The following is a 20,930-nucleotide window of genomic DNA, read 5'->3' on the forward strand; positions in this document are numbered from 1 at the left end:
AGAAAATGTATAAACACAGGCCCAGTTGTATGTTAACAGCCTCCTATCGAAGTTCTTATAACTAAAACTGAAGAAATGATAATGATAAAAGGATAATAGTGACGTAACTGAAATAAAAGTAGGAAGAATTTGTTTTTGCAACTGAACTCCTCAGAGTAATGAAAGCTCACTCTGCTGGAAATCATGTAATGTTGGAGGTTGGATGGTGATTTCTGCAACTCAGGAGGCAGATCGGTCATCAACCAATCAGAAGGTTGGTGGTTTGATCCCCGGGCCCTGCAGTGGACATGTTGAAGTGTCCTTGGCGAGATACAGAACCCAAAAATGTCTTCTGTGTGACTCTTCCATCTGTGTGTGAGTTAGTATGAATGGTTATTGCTCCTGATGAGCAGGTGACACCTTGCATGGTAGCCTCTCGCACCAGTGCATGAATGTGTGTGAATGCTGAGTTGTGTTGTGAAGCGTTTTGAGTGGTCGGTAAGACTAGAAAGCGTTATATTAATACATATTTTCTTTAACTGTAGGGTACCAGATCAAAACCAGTTCATATAGATGGTTTTGGGAGCCTAATTCTTTCTTTTTGTTGGTCTGGTTTGAGGCGTTGATGGACTGTGTCATCATTTTAATCAGGTTTTTGACCAATCTATGTGAAATCCCAACTACAAAGTGCCCCAAAGACCTTTTAGATATAATGAATTTTATATGAAAGGGGATATATTACCTCCTCTAAAGCTCAGAGCACACTGACAACCTTTCTCTCACCCACGCCGTCTCACCTAGGCTCTTACAAATCTAAGCCGACATCAGCAGGAGGCTAACAGCGATGCTAGCGAGCACACGCTGTCATCTCAACAGCGTTAGCATAGCCCTGACAGCTAACAAGAGAAGACATCACATTAGCTGGCAAAGGCAGCGCGCTAGCGGAGCAGTTGCCGCCGCCAGGATGGCCTGACTGTGCTGATGTAGCTACAGGTGTAGTATTCATTCATGCTTAAAGAGTCTGACACTGGCAAGCAAGCAGCCGGCGGCGCGCTAGCACAACACCTGACAGCTGGTTAATGTCAATGTGTGCAGCCTTTTCTCAGCAACAGGAGAGATGCTTCAGTTTAGGGAGAGGTAACAGAGTGTGAAGGCCATTGACATTTAGAAGCAGTGCGATGCTGCATTTATTTTTTCTTTTACTGACTTATTATCTGCCTGCTTTGTTTCCTTCTGTTTATCATTGCTTGTGTGTTACACTCTTGTTGTGCTTTGTCCGCTTTGTTTGGTTATTTTTGCTTTTCTGTCTTTAGTTGTGCTGCTTTTTCTGTTCCGTTCTTCCCATTTCCAATTTTCTTTCAAGTCCCTCTTACATCCTGTTTGTGCTTATTGTTTCTAGTTGCTGTTTTAATTATTTTAAGCTTTTAATCTTATCTCTAGGTCATCATTAAGAGGACAATGAATAGCAGAGACACATGAAAGTGGTATTTTAACACTGTTGCATCCTCTGACTTTTTGTTCCACAGGTTTATTGTTTTTCTCAGCGCTTCCTTGCTTTACCTTACTTCTGCACTGGCTGGATTATCCCACGCTGAGACATAAAAGTTTATTTCATGTAATTCATCATTTTGAAACCCGTCTGAGTTTGTAAACATACTCTCCTCTAAGGTCCTGTAAGTTTCCTCTCCTGTACGGGTCACAGTCTGCTGCCCAGATTCTCCATCTGCCTTCCCGGCGTTGGTTTAACCTATCAGAGAGCTCTCTGTGTGTGTCTGTGTGTGTGTGTGCGCGCTGCACCAGGCAGATTTTTTGCCGAACAACAAGCAACATACTGATGATTAGAGCTTGGCGTATAATCAGGCAGGAATGAGTTTGTTTTTGCGTGGAACAGGTGGCCACCCCGGAGCTAAATGTAGAAACAAAACCCCATTAACATGTCTGTGGTGAAGTGGAAAAAGCTGGGAAACGGGGCTTTTTGATGGAGAGAGACGAGTAGATGAGGCTGCGGCGAGCGTGTTGATTTCACCATTTCTGTGTGTGTGTCCTCAAAGCAGGTATAGATGCACATAGACAGTTATTTTGTCTGTTGATGTTTGTGTGTGTGGGAGAGTTGGTGAGTTTGTTTTACTGTTCCCGATATGTTTTTCTGTTTTTTGCTGGGGGGTTTTTTATGTACTGTATATCTGTGTTGTTTTTGGACCTCATGCTGGTAGAGGCCTCTCCGTGTTGCCTTTGTTCATCTGACATTTCCTCATTAATGAGGTTTGCCCTCCTCCTCCTCCCCCCCTCTGACTCTCTCCGTCCCCCCCACCACCTGCCAATCCCCACTCCTCTTCACCTTCCTCCTGTGCATCTAGCAACACGATTTTGCTTTGATCTCCTCTTCCTACCCTTCCTCATCGTTGCTCCTCCTTTTATTCTGTTCTTTTTTCTTCCTTTACCTCCTTTACTGCTCTCTGCCTCTCTTCTTTCCCGCTCTAGTGCCCTCTCCTTCTTCCAATTTGTTCCTTTTCCTATGTTTTCCTCTCCTCTTTTAAATCACACATGGTTATCAGCTAGGAAAGCAGGCGTTTGCACTATTTGGCTTCTGGTTAAAATCTACAGTCAAGATGGATGTAAGGAAGAAATGAGCAACCATTGAGCAAGGCATTTCATTTCCCGTTGGTCCCAGTAGAGCTGATCAGTGGCCGACAGTAAATAACAGTGTGTTTCTGTCAGAATTTTTTATCTAAATTAAAAATCATTTCTTTTTGTTTTCCTGTTTCTCTCTGTAGCAGCTGATGAGAGAGCGACAGCAGATGGCCAGTCGTCCCTTTGCTTCGGTTGCTGTAGCGCTGGAGGTGGGCGGTGACCAGGAGGAGCTGCTACAGGTCAGCGAAATGACAAAAACACGGCACACAGAAATAAACACAACGGGAAGAAGACACACATAAACTCACGAGGGAAATAATTGTGTTGTGTTGAGGAAAACGCACAACACAGTCAACTGAGGGCATCTTAATCATTTGCATATCCACGCAAGGATACAAACAGTGTGCGGGCCCTCTGAATGGTGTGTGATTGTGTGTGTGTGTGTGTGTGTGTGGATGTATAACAGGATGCTGACACTGTAAACAAACTGGCTGTGCAACAAGTTTCATTCACTGGAAGTGTGAAATTTAAGGCGACTTTTCTTAATTGAAATTCCTTGGTGTTTCGAGGGGGCGTCGGCCAAATAGTCTCCTGTCAGATTCAAGTTGAGTGGAGCTGTGGTAGGAAATATCAAGCTTGACAATAAGAAACAACAACAGTCCCTTTTAGCCAGGTGTCGCAGAGGTTGTTAGAGGACTAAAGTATGTAAAGGGAGGATATGATCATAATATTGACTTTTATAAACACACGCAAAACAATGCAAATCGCTGCTAACCTAAAATGTGACTACAGTAAACACAACGTGATGTGTCCGTGAAGATCGTGGCATCAGTATATTTGTGACTTTACATGGTGATGTTAGCTTTGAACAATTGTAGGTGTCTTTAGTGATGGTGTTCATGTTCAGCTGATGGTGACGTCTACCACACAGCCTCATCCACTCTTTACATCACATGAAATTTGTTTTATTAAGGCCGGTTGGGTCAACGACACACAAGTGGCCCTAACGACTCTGTAAGGACACTCCCACACAGAGGTTAAAAGCCTGTGACTCCCCTCCAGTTAGTTAGAACTGAAGAAGCCTCTTGGATGAGAGGGGAAACGTCTTCAAGAAACTGAAACAAGTCCAGTTGCAGACTGGATATAGCACTTAGAATTCAAAAAGCACAGAGACCACTGAGAAAAGGCTGTTGTGATTGGAGGTGAGTGGACTTGATCAGTCATTTGAATAGCTGAGGTTCATAAAGACAGTTTGGCACCATCTGGTTTGCACAAAGCTGTCCCACAGTGCAGTGCACGGCCAAGTCAACATCAGCCCTTGTCAGTTCAGAAAGAATGGCAGTGGCTCCACCATTGTTTCCTGATTAGACACTAACAAACACAGAGGGCTGCAGCGGGTACAGACCAGCCACTACAGCTGAGTGTTGTGGGATTAAATAGTGTTCAGCATATGAACAAACAAACACAGAGTCCTCCAGCTCAGCTGAGGGTTCTGAATCATCAGTGTCACTGACCACATCAGAAGCTCTCTGCAGTAGAGCTCCCCTGGTGACTGGAAGCACCACCCTCAGCCAGAAACAATGGTGATGCAATGTCTCTGCTGCAGATAGGTGGCTGCTGAGCCTTTCACTTTTTACACTTATATAGACCATGGTTTCTACTGATACAACAGTTTGAACCAGCATCCAGACTTCAAATCTGACTCAACTGAAGCCAGAGGAGGAGCATTAGGAACAGTGATTCAGTCATTTGATGTGGGTACAAATTTATTTTTCAACCATAGACAAGCAGTATATAAAGATAGACAACGTGTTTCCACTTCATACGGAAGCCCTGAGGGGCAGGAGAGAATTTTCTTTTTGTGGTGATCCATTTTCAGTTCTAAAAAAAAAAATTTATATGTGAAACGGTGTGAATTTTTTTTCATGTGTTGAACCGAGTGAAAAAAAAGTTTTCACTCTAACCAAATTTTTTTTTTATGAAATTTTTTTTTCATGTGTGAAACCAAATGAAAAAAGGATTTCATGAGAATTTTTTTTTTCATGTGTGAAAGAGTGAATCTTTTTTTGTTTTCTTCAACCTCTATACAACTCGTTTCCTGTGCCAAAAATATTCATTTTTTTCGTCTTCCTCTCGGTTGTGGCTGTGATTCACTGTTCACTGTAGACATCCCTTGATAAGAAGGATGATAAAACACAGGATTCCAGAGTGAAAATGAAAAAAAAATCAGTTTCACAGATGAAAGAAAAAGTTTTTTCCTTTACAATTTTTTTTATGTGTGAAACTGATTTTTTCATGTGTTGTACAGAGTGAAAACAGACATCATGGAAAAATTTATTTTTTTATTCCAACCATTATACAACTCAACACAACTCGTTTCCTGTGCCAAAAATATGCATTTTCTTTGTCTTCCTCTCGGTTGTGGCTGTGATTCACTGTAGACATCCATTGATAAGAAGGATGATAAAACACAGGATTCCAGAGTGAAAATGAAAAAAAAAATCGGTTTCACAGATGAAAAAGAAAAAAAAATTCCATGACAAAGTGGGAAAAAAAATTTCATGCAAATTTTTTTTTTCATGTGTGAAACTGATTTTTTTTTTCATGTGTTGAGCAGAGTGAAAAATAAAATATTTCTTCATTAAAAAAAATGTCCATGGGAAAATTCCTTTTTTTCCCCCCAACCAGTCTACAACTCAACACAACTCGTTTCCTGTGCCAAAATATGCATTTTCTTCGTCTTCCTCTCGGTTGTGGCTGTGATTCATTATTCACTCTAGACACCCCTTGATGAGAAGGATGATAAAACACAGGATTCCAGAGTGAAAATGAAAAAAGAAATCCATTTCACAGATGAAAAAAAAAGTTTTTTTCCATGAGAATTTTTATTTTATGTGTGAAACTGATCTTTGATTTGACTGTGGACACCGATTGATGAGAAGGCTGATAAAACACAGGATTCCAGAGTGAAAATGAAAAAAAAAATCAGTTTCACAGATGAAAAAAAAAAATTCCATGAGAAAGTGGGGGGAAAAAAATTCATGATAATTTTTTTTTCATGTGTGAATCTGATTTTTTTTTTCATGTGTTTGAGCAGAGTGAAAAATAAATTGTTTCTTTAAAAAAAAAAAATCATGGGAAATTCCTTTTTTCCCCAACCACTCTACAACTCAATACAACTTGTCCTGTGCCAAAAATATGCATTTTCTTTGTCTTCCTCTCGGTTGTGGCTGTGATTCACTGTAGACATCCCTTGATAAGAAGGATGATAAAACACAGGACTCCAGAGTGAAAATGAAAAAAAAATTGGTTTCACAGATGAAAAAGAAAAAAAAAATTCCATGACAAAGTGGGAAAAAAAATTTCATGCAAATTTTTTTTTTCATGTGTGAAACTGATTTTTTTTTCATGTGTTGAGCGGAGTGAAAAATAAAATATTTCTTCATTAAAAAAAATGTCCATGGGAAAATTCCGTTTTTTCCCCCCAACCAGTCTACAACTCAACACAACTTGTTTCCTGTGCCAAAATATGCATTTTCTTCGTCTTCCTCTCGGTTGTGGCTGTGATTCATTATTCACTCTAGACATTCCTTGATAAGAAGGATGATAAAACACAGGACTCCAGAGTGAAAATGAAAAGAAAAATCAGTTGCAAAGATGAAAAAAAAAATATTTTTTTCCATGAGAATTTTTATTGTTTATGTGTGAAACTGATCTTTGATTTGACTGTGGACACAGATTGATAAGAAGGATGATAAAACACAGGATTCCAGAGTGAAAATGAAAAAAAAATCAGTTTCACATATGAAAAAGAAAAAAAATTCCATGAGAATTATTTTTTTCTTGTGTGAAACTGATTTTTTTCATGTGTTTGAGCAGAGTGAAAAAGAAAAATGTTTCTTTGAAAAAAAAAATTCATGGGAAAATTCCTTTTTTCCCCAGCCACTCTACAATTCATTACAACTTGTTTCCTGTGCCAAAAATATGCATTTTCTTCGTCTTCCTCTCAGTTGTGACTATAATAAACTGTGGACACCGATTGATAAGAAGGATGATAAAACACAGGATTCCAGAGTGAAAATGAAAAAAAGAAATCAGTTTCACAGATAAAAAAAGAAAAAAATCCATGAGAAAGTGGGGGGAAAAAATTCACGATAATTTTTTTTTCATGTGTGAAACTGATTTTTTTTTCATGTGTTTGAGCAGAGTGAAAAATAAAATATTTCTTTGAAAAGAAAAAAAAATCATGGGAAAATTCCCTTTTTTTCCCCAACCACTCTACAACTCAATACAACTTGTTTCCTGTGCCAAAAATATGCATTTTATTCGTCTTCCTCTCAGTTGTGGCTGTGATTCACTGTTCACTGTAGACATCCCTTGATAAGAAGGATGATAAAACACAGGACTCCAGAGTGAAAATGAAAAAAATTCACAATTTCACAGATGAAAGAAAAATACATTTTCCTTTAGAATTTTTTTTTATGTGTGAAACTGATTCATTTTTCATGTGTTGAACAGAGTGAAAACAGAAATCATGGGATTTTTTTTCTTTTTTTATTTCAACCATTATACAACTCCATACAACTCGTTTCCTGTGCCAAAAATATGCATTTTCTTCGTCTTCCTCTCGGTTGTGGCTGTGATTCACAGTGGACACCGATTGATGAGAAGGCTGATAAAACACAGGATTCCAGAGTGAAAATAAAAATAAAAATCAGTTGCAAAGATGGAAAAAAAAAGGTTTTTTTTCATGAGAATTTTTGTTTTTTATGTATGACACTGATTTTTGATTTGACTGTGAACACCGATTGATGAGAAGGATGATAATACACAGGATTCCAGAGTGAAAAAGAAAAAAAAATCCATGAGAAAGTGGGAAAAAAAATTTCATGAGAATTTTTTTTTTTCATGTGTGTAACTGATTTTTTTCATGTGTTTGAGCAGAGTGAAAAATAAAATGTTTCTTAAAAAAAAAAAAAATCATGGGAAATTCCTTTTTTCCCAGCCACTCTACAACTCAATACAACTCGTTTTCTGGGCCAAAATATGCATTTTCTTTGTCTTCCTCTCGGTTGTGGCTGTGATTCACTGTAGACACCGATTGATGAGAAGGCTGATAATACACAGGATTCCAGATTGAAAATGAAAAAAAAAAATTTGTTTCACAGATGAAAAAAAAAAAAATCCACAAAAAAGTGGGGGAAAAAAATTCATGAGAAGTTTTTTTTCATGTGTGAATCTGATTTTTTTCATGAGTGAAAAAAAAAATTCTTTAAAAGTAAAAAAAATTCATTGGAAAATTCACTTCTTTTTCCCAGCCACTCTACAACTCAATATAACTTGTTTTCTGTGCCAAAATACACATTTTCTTCATCTTCCTCTCGGTTGTGGCTGTGATTCACTGTGGACACCGATCGATGAGAAGGCTGATAAAACACAGGATTCCAGAAAGAAAAAAAAAAAAAATTCATGAGATTTTTTTCATGTGCGAAACTGATTTTTCTTTTCATGTGTTTGAGCAGAGTGAAAAATAAAATATTTCTTCATAAAAAAAATGTTCATGGGAAAATTCCCTTTTTTTCCCCAGCCACTCTGCAACTCAATACAACTTGTTTTCTGTGCCAAAATATGCATTTTCTGTGTCTTCCTCTCGGTTGTGGCTGTAATAAACTGTGGACACCGATTGATGAGAAGGCTTATAAAACACAGGATTCCAGAGTGAAAATAAAAAAAAAAATCAGTTTCACAGATGAAAAAAAAAATTCCATGAGAAAGTGGGAAAAAAATTCATGATAATATTTTTTTTCATGTGTGAAACTGATTTTTTTTTCATGTGTTGAGCAGAGTGAAAAGTAAAATATTTCTTTGAAAAGAAAAAAAAATTCATGTGAAAATTCCCTTTTTTTTCCCCAACCACTCTACAACTCAATACAGCTTGTTTCCTGTGCCAAAAATATGCATTTTCTTCGTCTTCCTCTCGGTTGTGGCTGTGATTCACTGTTCACTGTAGACATCCCTTGATAAGAAGGATGATAAAACACAGGACTCCAGAGTGAAAATGAAAAAAATTCACAATTTCACAGATGAAAGAAAAATACATTTTCCTTTAGAATTTTTTTTTATGTGTGAAACTTATTCATTTTTCATGTGTTGAACAGAGTGGAAACAGAAATTATGGGAATTTTTTTCTTTTTTATTCCAACCATTATACAACTCCATACAACTTGTTTCCTGTGCCAAAAATACGCATTTTCTTCGTCTTCCTCTCGGTTGTGGCCGTGATTCACTGTGGACACCAATTGATGAGAAGGCTGATATTACACAGGATTCCAGAGTGAAAATGAAAAAAAAAAATGGTTTCACAGATGCAAAAGAAAAAATATTCCATGAGAATTATTTTTTTCTTTTGTGAAACTGATTTTTTTTTCATGTGTTTGAGCAGAGTGAAAAAGAATAATGTTTCTTTGAAAAAAATAAATTTCATGGGAAAATTCCTTTTTTCCCCAGCCACTCTACAACTCCATACAACTTGTTTCCTGTGCCAAAAATATGCATTTTCTTCATCTTCCTCTCGATTGTGGCTATAATAAACTGTGGACACCGACTGATGAGAAGGATGATAATACACAGGATTCCAGAGTGAAAATGAAAAAAGAAATCAGTTTCACAGATGAAAAAGAAAAAAAAATTCCATGAGAAAGTGGGAAAAAAAATGTCATGATAATTTTTTTTTCATGTGTGAAACTGTTTTTTTCATGAGTGGAAAAAAAAATATTTAAAAAAAAAATTCATTGGAAAATTCCCTTTTTTTTCCCCAACCACTCTACAACTCAATACAACTTGTTTCCTGTGCCAAAAATATGCATTTTCTTCGTCTTCCTCTCGGTTGTGGCTGTGATTCATTATTCACTGTAGACACCCTTTGATGAGAAGGATGATAAAACACAGGACTCCAGAGTGAAAATGAAAAAAAATCAGTTTCACAGATGAAAAAGAAGAAAAAATTTATGAGATTTTTTTTTTTAATGTGTGAAACTTGATTTTTTTCCATGTGTTGAGCAGAGTGAAAAATAAAATATTTCTTCATAAAAAAATTGTTCATGGGAAAATTCCTGTTTCCCCCAACCACTTTACAACTCAATACAAATCGTTTTCTGTGCCAAAAATATGCATTTTCTTCGTCTTCCTCTTGGTTGTGGCTGTGATTCATTATACACTGTAGACACCCATTGATAAGAAGGATGATAAAACACAGGAATCCAGAGTGAAAATGAAAAAAAAAATCAGTTTCACAGATGAGAAAAGTTTTTTTTACATTTTCATGTGTGAAACTGATTTTTTTTTTCATGTGTTGAACGGAATGGATGTGTGAAAAAGAAATCATGGGAAAATGTTTTTCTTTTATTCCAACCATTATACAACTCCATACAACTTGTTTCCTGTGCCAAAAATATGCATTTTCTTCGTCTTCCTCTCAGTTGTGGCTGTGATTCACTGTGGACACCGATTGATGAGAAGGCTGATATTACACAGGATTCCAGAGTGAAAATGATGAAAAAAAAATCAGTTTCACACATGAAAAAAAAAAGTTTTTTTTCGATGAGAATTTTTTTTTTGTGTGAAACTGATTTTTTTTTCATGTGTTGAACAGAGTGAAAAAATAAATCATGGGAATTTTTTTTTGTGAAAAAAGAAATCATGGGAACATTGTTTTTTTCCAACCATTATACAACTCAATGCAAGTTGTTTCCTGTGCCAAAAATATGCATTTTCTTTGTCTTCCTCTCAGTTGTGGCTGTAATTCACTGTGGACACCCACTGATAAGAAGGATGATAAAACACAGGATTCCAGAGTGAAAATGAGAAAAAAAAATCCATGAGAATTTTTTTTTCATGGGTGAAACTGATTTTTTTTTCATGTGTTTGAGCAGAGTGAAAAAGAAAATGTTTCTTTGAAAAAAAAACAAATTCATGGGAAATTCCTTTTTTCCCCAGCCACTCTACAACTCAATACAACTCGTTTCCTGTGCCGAAATATGCATTTTCTTTGTCTTCCTCTCAGTTGTGGCTGTGATTCACTGTGGACACCGATTGATGAGAAGGCTGATATTACACAGGATTCCAGAGTGAAAATGATGAAAAAAATCAGTTTCACACATGAAAAAAAAAAGTTTTTTTTCGATGAGAATTTTTTTTGTGTGTGAAACTGATTTTTTTTTTCATGTGTTGAACAGAGTGAAAAAATAAATCATGGGAATTTTTTTTTGTGAAAAAAGAAATCATGGGAACATTGTTTTTTTCCAACCATTATACAACTCAATGCAAGTAGTTTCCTGTGCCAAAAATATGCATTTTCTTTGTCTTCCTCTCAGTTGTGGCTGTAATTCACTGTGGACACCCACTGATAAGAAGGATGATAAAACACAGGATTCCAGAGTGAAAATGAGAAAAAAAGAATCCATGAGAATTTTTTTTTCATGGGTGAAACTGATTTTTTTTTCATGTGTTTGAGCAGAGTGAAAAAGAAAATGTTTCTTTGAAAAAAAAACAAATTCATGGGAAATTCCTTTTTTCCCCAGCCACTCTACAACTCAATACAACTCGTTTCCTGTGCCGAAATATGCATTTTCTTCGTCTTCCTCTCAGTTGTGGCTGTGATTCACTGTGGACACCGATTGATGAGAAGGCTGATATTACACAGGATTCCAGAGTGAAAATGATGAAAAAAATCAGTTTCACACATGAAAAAAAAAAAGTTTTTTTTCGATGAGAATTTTTTTTTGTGTGAAACTGATTTTTTTTTTTCATGTGTTGAACAGAGTGAAAAAATAAATCATGGGAAATTTTTTTTGTGAAAAAATAAATCATGGGAACATTGTTTTTTTCCAACCATTATACAACTCAATGCAAGTAGTTTCCTGTGCCAAAAATATGCATTTTCTTCGTCTTCCTCTCAGTTGTGGCTGTGATTCACTGTAGACACCGATTGATGAGAAGGCTGATATTACACAGGATTCCAGAGTGAAAATGATGAAAAAAATCAGTTTCACACATGAAAAAAAAAAAGTTTTTTTTCGATGAGAATTTTTTTTTTGTGTGAAACTGATTTTTTTTTTCATGTGTTGAACAGAGTGAAAAAATAAATCATGGGAAATTTTTTTTGTGAAAAAAGAAATCATGGGAACATTGTTTTTTTCCAACCATTATACAACTCAATGCAAGTAGTTTCCTGTGCCAAAAATATGCATTTTCTTTGTCTTCCTCTCAGTTGTGGCTGTAATTCACTGTGGACATCCCTTGATAAGAAGGATGATAAAAAACAGGATTCCAGAGTGAAAATGAAAAAAAAAATCAGTTTCACAGATGAAAAAAAAAGTTCTCTTTCCATGAGAATTTTTTTTTATGTGTGAAACTGATTCATTTTTCATGTGTTGAATAGAGTGAAAACAGAAATCATGGGATTTTTTTTATTCCAACCATTATACAACTCCATACAACTCGTTTCCTGTGCCAAAAATATGCATTTTCTTCGTCTTCCTCTCGGTTGTGGCTGTGATTCACTGTGGACACCGATTGATGAGAAGGCTGATATTACACAGGATTCCAGAGTGAAAATGACAAAAAAAAGTTTCACAGATGAAAAAAAAAGTTCTCTTTCCATGAGAATTTTTTTTTTCATGTGTGAAACTGATTCATTTTTCATGTGTTGAACAGAGTAAAAACAGAAATCATGAGATTTTTTTTTTATTCAAACCATTATACAACTCAATACAACTTGTTTCCTGTGCCAAAAATATGCATTTTCTTTGTCTTCCTCTCGGTTGTGGCTGTAATAAACTGTGGACACCGATTGATAAGAAGGATGATAAAACACAGGATTCCAGAGTAAAATGAGAAAAAAAATCAGTTGCAAAGATGAAAAAAAAAGTTTTTTTTCCATGAGAATTTTTGTTTTTTATGTGTGACACTGATTTTTGACTTGACTGTAGACACCCATTGATAAGAAGGATGATAAAACACAGGATTCCAGAGTGAAAATGAAAAAAAAAAATCAGTTTCACAGATGATAAAAAAAATATTTTTTTCACGTGTTAAACAGAGTGAAAAAATAAATCATGGGAACATTGTTTTTTTATTCCAACCATTATACAACTCAACACAACTCGTTTCCTGTGCCAAAAATATGCATTTTCTTTGTCTTCCTCTTGGTTGTGGCTGTGATTCACTGTGGACACCGATTGATGAGAAGGCTGATATTACACAGGATTCCAGAGTGAAAATGACAAAAAAAAGTTTCACAGATGAAAAAGAAAAAAAAATTCCATGGAAATTCTTTTTTTCATATGTGAAACTGATTTTTTTTTTTCATGTGTTTGAGCAGAGTGAAAAAGAAAATGTTTCTTTGAAAAAAAAAAAATTATGGGAAAATTCCTTTTTTCCCCAGCCACTCTACAACTCATTACAACTTGTTTCCTGTGCCAAAAATATGCATTTTCTTCGTCTTCCTCTCGGTTGTGGCTATAATAAACTGTGGACACCGATTGATAAGAAGGATGATAATACACAGGATTCCAGAGTGAAAATGAAAAAGAAATCAGTTTCACAGATGAAAAAGAAAAAAGAAATCCATGAGAAAGTGGGGAAAAATTTTCATGATAAATTTTTTTTTCATGTGTGAAACTGATTTTTTTCATGAGTGGAAAAAAAAAATATATAAAAAAAAATTCATTGGAGAATTCCCTTTTTTTCCCAACCACTCTACAACTCAATACAACTTGTTTCCTGTGCCAAAAATATGCATTTTCTTCATCTTCCTCTCAGTTGTGGCTGTGATTCATTATTCACTGTAGACATCCCTTGATAAGAAGGATGATAAAACGCAGGACTCCAGAGTGAAAATGAAAAGAAAAATCAGTTGCAAAGATGAAAAAAAAAGTTTTTTTTTCCATGAGAATTTTTATATTTTATGTGTGAAACTGATCTTAGATTTGACTGTGGACACCGATTGATGAGAAGGATGATAATACACAGGATTCCAGAGTGAAAATGAAAAAAAAAATCGGTTTCACAGATGAAAAAGAAAAAAAAATTCCATGAGAAAGTGGGAAAAAAAATTCATGATAATTTTTTTTCTTGTGTGAAACTGATTTTTCTTTTCATGTGTTTGAGCAGAGTGAAAAAGAAAATGTTTCTTTGAAAAAAAATTATTTATGGGAAAATTCCTTTTTTCCCCAGCCACTCTACAACTCATTACAACTTGTTTCCTGTGCCAAAAATATGCATTTTCTTCGTCTTCCTCTCGGTTGTGGCTATAATAAACTGTGGACACCGATTGATAAGAAGGATGATAATACACAGGATTCCAGAGTGAAAATGAAAAAGAAATCAGTTTCACAGATGAAAAAGAAAAAAAAATTCCATGAGAAAGTGGGGAAAAAATTTCATGATAATTATTTTTTTTCATGTGTGAAACTGATTTTTTTCATGAGTGGAAAAAAAAAAATATATAAAAAAATTCATTGGAGAATTCCCTTTTTTTCCCAACCACTCTACAACTCAATACAACTTGTTTCCTGTGCCAAAAATATGCATTTTCTTCATCTTCCTCTCAGTTGTGGCTGTGATTCATTATTCACTGTAGACATCCCTTGATAAGAAGGATGATAATACGCAGGACTCCAGAGTGAAAATGAAAAGAAAAATCAGTTGCAAAGATGAAAAAAAAAGTTTTTTTTTCCATGAGAATTTTTATATTTTATGTGTGAAACTGATCTTAGATTTGACTGTGGACACCGATTGATGAGAAGGATGATAATACACAGGATTCCAGAGTGAAAATGAAAAAAAAAATCGGTTTCACAGATGAAAAAGAAAAAAAAATTCCATGAGAAAGTGGGGAAAAAAATGTCATGAGAATTTTTTTTTCATGTTTGAAACTGATTTTTTTTTATTTGTTTGAGCAGAGTGAAAAATAACATGTTTCTTTAAAAAAAAAAAAAAAAATCATGGGAAAATTATTTTTTTCCCAGCCACTCTACAACTCAATACAACTCGTTTTCTGTGCCAAAATATGCATTTTCTTCGTCTTCCTCTCAGTTGTGGCTATGATTCACTGTTCACTGTAGACATCCTTTGATAAGAAGTATGATAAAACACAGGATTCCAGAGTGAAAATGAAAAAAAAATCACAATTTCACAGATGACAGAAAAATACATTTTCCTTTAGAATTTTTTTTATATGTGAAACTGATTCATTTTTCATGTGTTGAACAGACTGAAAACAGAAATCATGGGAATTTTTTTTCTTTTTTTATTCCAACCATCATACAACTCCATACAACTCGTTTCCTGTGCCAAAAATTAGCATTTTCTTCGTCTTCCTCTCGGTTGTGGCTGTGATTCACTGTGGACACCGATTGATGAGAAGGCTGATATTACACAGGATTCCAGAGTAAAAATGAAAAAAAAAAAGTTTCACAGATGAAAAAAAAAGTTCTCTTTCCATGAGAATTTTTTTTTTCATGTGTGAAACTGATTCATTTTTCATGTGTTGAACAGAGTGAAAACAGAAATCATGAGATTTTTTTTATTCAAACCATTATACAACTCAATACAACTGGTTTCCTGTGCCAAAAATATGCATTTTCTTCATCTTCCTCTCAGTTGTGGCTGTGATTCATTATTCACGGTAGACATCCCTTGATAAGAAGGATGATAAAACACAGGACTCCAGAGTGAAAATGAAAAGAAAAATCAGTTGCAAAGATGAAAAAAAAGGGTTTTTTTCCATGAGAATTTTTATATTTTATGTGTGAAACTGGTCTTAGATTTGACTGTGGACACCGATTGATAAGAAGGATGATAAAACACAGGATTCCAGAGTGAAAATGAAAAAAAAATCGGTTTCACAGATGAAAAAGAAAAAAAAATTCCATGAGAAAGTGGGAAAAAAAATGTCATGAGAATTTTTTTTTCATGTGTGAAACTGATTTTTTTTAATTTGTTTGAGCAGAGTGAAAAATAAAATGTTTCTTTAAAAAAAAAAAAAAATCATGGGAAAATTATTTTTTTCCCAGCCACTCTACAACTCAATACAACTCGTTTTCTGTGCCAAAATATGCATTTTCTTCGTCTTCCTCTCAGTTGTGGCTATGATTCACTGTTCACTGTAGACATCCTTTGATAAGAAGGATGATAAAACACAGGATTCCAGAGTGAAAATGAAAAAAAAAATCACAATTTCACAGATGACAGAAAAATACATTTTCCTTTAGAATTTTTTTTATATGTGAAACTGATTCATTTTTCATGTGTTGAACAGAGTGAAAACAGAAATCATGGGAATTTTTTTTCTTTTTTTATTCCAACCATCATACAACTCCATACAACTCGTTTCCTGTGCCAAAAATATGCATTTTCTTCGTCTTCCTCTCGGTTGTGGCTGTGATTCACTGTGGACACTGATTGATGAGAAGGCTGATATTACACAGGATTCCAGAGTGAAAATGACAAAAAAAAAAAGTTTCACAGATGAAAATAAAAGTTCTCTTTCCATGAGAATTTTTTTTTTTCATGTGTGAAACTGATTCATTTTTCATTGTTGAACAGAGTGAAAACAGAAATCATGAGATTTTTTTTATTCAAACCATTATACAACTCAATACAACTTGTTTCCTGTGCCAAAAATATGCATTTTCTTTGTCTTCCTCTCGGTTGTGGCTGTAATAAACTGTGGACACCGATTGATAAGAAGGATGATAAAACACAGGATTCCAGAGTAAAATGAGAAAAAAAATCAGTTGCAAAGATGAAAAAAAAAGTTTTTTTTCCATGAGAATTTTTGTTTTTTATGTGTAACACTGATTTTTGACTTGACTGTAGACACCCATTGATAAGAAGGATGATAAAACACAGGATTACAGAGTGAAAATGAAAAAGAAAATCAGTTTCACAGATGAAAAAAAAGTTTTTTTTTTCAATGAGAATTTTTTTTTATGTATGAAACAGAGTAAAAAAATAAATCATGGGAACATTGTTTTTTATTCCAACCATTATACAACTTAACACAACTCGTTTCCTGTGCCAAAAATATACATTTTCTTCGTCTTCCTCTTGGTTGTGGCTGTGATTCACTGTGGACACCGATTGATAAGAAGGATGATAAAACACAGGATTCCAGAGTGAAAAAGAAAAAAGAATTCCATGGAAATTCTTTTTTTCATGTGTGAAACTGATTTTTCTTTTCATGTGTTTGAGCAGAGTGAAAAAGAAAATGTTTCTTTGAAAAAAAATATTTTATGGGAAAATTCCTTTTTTCCCCAGCCACTCTACAACTCATTACAACTTGTTTCCTGTGCCAAAAATATGCATTTTCTTCGTCTTCCTCTCGGTTGTGGCTATAATAAACTGTGGACACTGATTGATAAGAAGGATGATAAAACACAGGATTCCAGAGTAAAATGAGAAAAAAAATCAGTTGCAAAGATGAAAAAAAAAGTTTTTTTTCCATGAGAATTTTTGTTTTTTATGTGTAACACTGATTTTTGACTTGACTGTAGACACCCATTGATAAGAAGGATGATAAAACACAGGATTACAGAGTGAAAATGAAAAAGAAAATCAGTTTCACAGATGAAAAAAAAGTTGTTTTTTTCAATGAGAATTTTTTTTTATGTATGAAACAGAGTAAAAAAATAAATCATGGGAACATTGTTTTTTATTCCAACCATTATACAACTTAACACAACTCGTTTCCTGTGCCAAAAATATACATTTTCTTCGTCTTCCTCTTGGTTGTGGCTGTGATTCACTGTGGACACCGATTGATAAGAAGGATGATAAAACACAGGATTCCAGAGTGAAAAAGAAAAAAGAATTCCATGGAAATTCTTTTTTTCATGTGTGAAACTGATTTTTCTTTTCATGTGTTTGAGCAGAGTGAAAAAGAAAATGTTTCTTTGAAAAAAAATATTTTATGGGAAAATTCCTTTTTTCCCCAGCCACTCTACAACTCATTACAACTTGTTTCCTGTGCCAAAAATATGCATTTTCTTCGTCTTCCTCTCGGTTGTGGCTATAATAAACTGTGGACACCGATTGATAAGAAGGATGATAATACACAGGATTCCAGAGTGAAAATGAAAAAGAAATCAGTTTCACAGATGAAAAAGAAAAAAAAATTCCATGAGAAAGTGGGGAAAAAATTTCATGATAATTATTTTTTTCATGTGTGAAACTGATTTTTTTCACGAGTGGAAATATATATATATATATATATATATATATATATATATATATATATATATATATATATATATATATATATAAAAATTCATTGGAGAATTCCCTTTTTTTCCCAACCACTCTACAACTCAATACAACTTGTTTCCTGTGCCAAAAATATGCATTTTCTTCATCTTCCTCTCAGTTGTGGCTGTGATTCATTATTCACTGTAGACATCCCTTGATAAGAAGGATGATAAAACGCAGGACTCCAGAGTGAAAATGAAAAGAAAAATCAGTTGCAAAGATGAAAAAAAAGGGTTTTTTTCCATGAGAATTTTTATATTTTATGTGTGAAACTGATCTTAGATTTGACTGTGGACACCGATTGATAAGAAGGATGATAAAACACAGGATTCCAGAGTGAAAATGAAAAAAAAAATCGGTTTCACAGATGAAAAATAAAAAAAAATTCCATGAGAAAGTGGGAAAAACAATGTCATGAGAATTTTTTTTTCATGTGTGAAACTGATTTTTTTTATGCGTTTGAGCAGAGTGAAAAATAAAATGTTTCTTTAAAAAAAAAAAAAAAAAATCATGGGAAAATTCTTTTTTTCCCAGCCACTCTACAACTCAATACAACTCGAAATGAAAAAAAAATCACAATTTCACAGATGAAAGAAAAATACATTTTCCTTTAGAATTTTTTTTATATGTGAAACTGATTCATTTTTCATGTGTTGAACAGAGTGAAAACAGAAATCATGGGAATTTTTTTTCTTTTTTATTCCAACCATCATACAACTCCATACAACTCGTTTCCTGTGCCAAAAATATGCATTTTCTTCGTCTTCTTCTCGGTTGTGGCTGTGATTCACCGTTCACTGTAGACATTCCTTGATAAGAAGGATGATAATACACAGGATTCCAGAGTGAAAATGACAAAAAAAAAAGTTTCACAGATGAAAAAAAAAGTTCTCTTTCCATGAGAATTTTTTTTTTCATGTGTGAAACTGATTCATTTTTCATGTGTTGAACAGAGTAAAAACAGAAATCATGAGATTTTTTTTTATTCAAACCATTATACAACTCAATACAACTGGTTTCCTGTGCCAAAAATATGCATTTTCTTTGTCTTCCTCTCGGTTGTGGCTGTAATAAACTGTGGACACCGATTGATAAGAAGGATGATAAAACACAGGATTCCAGAGTAAAATGAGAAAAAAAAAATCAGTTGCAAAGATGAAAAAAAAAGTATTTTTTCCATGAGAATTTTTGTTTTTTATGTGTGACACTGATTTTTGATTTGACTGTGGACACCCATTGACAAGAAGGATGATAAAACACAGGAATCCAGTGAAAATGAAAAAAAAATCAGTTTCACAGATAAAAAAAAAAAATTCTATGAGAAAGTGGGGGGAAAAATTCACGATAATTTTTTTTTCATGTTTGAAACGGATTTTTTTTTTCATGTGTTTGAGCAGAGTGAAAAATAAAATATTTCTTTGAAAAGAAAAAAAATTCATGGGAAAATTCCCTTTTTTCCCCAACCACTCTACAACTCAATACAACTTGTTTCCTGTGCCAAAAATATGCATTTTCTTCATCTTCCTCTCAGTTGTGGCTGTGATTCATTATTCACTGTAGACATCCCTTGATAAGAAGGATGATAAAACGCAGGACTCCAGAGTGAAAATGAAAAGAAAAATCAGTTGCAAAGATGAAAAAAAAGGGTTTTTTTCCATGAGAATTTTTATATTTTATGTGTGAAACTGATCTTTGATTTGACTGTGGACACAGATTGATGAGAAGGATGAAAATACACAGGATTCCAGAGTGAAAATGAAAAAAAAATCAGTTTCACATATGAAAAAAAAAATTCCATGAGAAAGTGGGAAAAAAAATGTCATGAGATTTTTTTTTTCATGTGTGAAACTGATTTTTTTTATGTGTTTGAGCAGAGTGAAAAATAAAATGTTTCTTTAAAAAAAAAAATCATGGGAAAATTCTTTTTTCCCCAGCCACTCTACAACTCAATACAACTCGTTTTCTGTGCCAAAATATGCATTTTCTTTGTCTTCCTCTCAGTTGTGGCTGTGATTCACTGTTCGCTGTAGACATCCTTTGATAAGAAGGATGATAAAACACAGGATTCCAGAGTGAAAATGAAAAAAAAATCACAATTTCACAGATAAAAGAAAAATACATTTTCCTTTAGAATTTTTTTTTATATGTGAAACTGATTCATTTTTCATGTGTTGAACAGAGTGAAAAAGAAATCATGGGATTTTTTTTTCTTTTTTATTCCAACCATCATACAACTCCATACAACTTGTTTTCTGTGCCAAAAATATGCATTTTCTTCGTCTTCCTCTCGGTTGTGGCCGTGATTCACTGTGGACACCGATCGATGAGAAGGCTGATAAAACACAGGATTCCAGAACGAAAAAGAAAAAAAAAAAATTAATGAGATTTTTTTTCATGTGTGAAACTGATGTTTTTCATGTGTTGAGCAGAGTGAAAAATAAAATATTTCTTCATAAAAAAAATGGTCATGGGAAAATTCCTTTTTTTCCCCCAACCACTCTACAACTCAACACAAATCGTTTCCTGTGCCAAAAATATGCATTTTCTTTGTCTTCCTGGTTGTGGCTGTGATTCACTGTGGACACCCATTGATAAGAAGGATGATAAAACACAGGATTCCAGAGTGAAAATGAAAAAAAAAATCGGTTTCACAGATGAAAAAGAAGAAAAAATTAATGAGATTTTTTTTCAGGTGTGAAACTTGATGTTTTTCATGTGTTGAGCAGAGTGAAAAATATTTATTTTTTTTCATAAAAAAAATGTTCATGGGAAAATTTCTGTTTCCCCCCAGCCACTCTACAACTCAATACAACTTGTTTTCTGTGCCGAAATATGCATTTTCTTCATCTTCCTCTCAGTTGTGGCTGTATTTCACAGTGGACACCGATTGATGAGAAGGCTGATAAAACACAGGATTCCAGAGTGAAAATGAAAAAAAAATTCCACGAGAAAGTGGGAAAAAAAATGTCATGAGAATTTTTTTTTCATGTGTGAAACTGATTTTTTTTTCA

At 34.2% G+C, this 20,930-nt stretch overlaps 1 protein-coding gene across 1 annotated transcript in view; it reads left to right on the plus strand.

Annotated features, from left to right (window-relative positions):
• Positions 1 to 20,930, plus strand: part of atrnl1a (attractin-like 1a) — a 267,713-nt gene that overhangs the window by 195,325 nt on the left and 51,458 nt on the right. The window contains exon 28 of the mRNA XM_073481267.1: positions 2,754 to 2,849. Coding sequence (XP_073337368.1) covers positions 2,754 to 2,849 — 96 coding nt within the window. The remainder of the gene's footprint in view (positions 1 to 2,753; positions 2,850 to 20,930) is intronic.

The sequence above is a fragment of the Pagrus major genome, chromosome 15 (assembly GCF_040436345.1).
Source record: "Pagrus major chromosome 15, Pma_NU_1.0".
Classification (NCBI taxonomy): domain Eukaryota; kingdom Metazoa; phylum Chordata; class Actinopteri; order Spariformes; family Sparidae; genus Pagrus; species Pagrus major.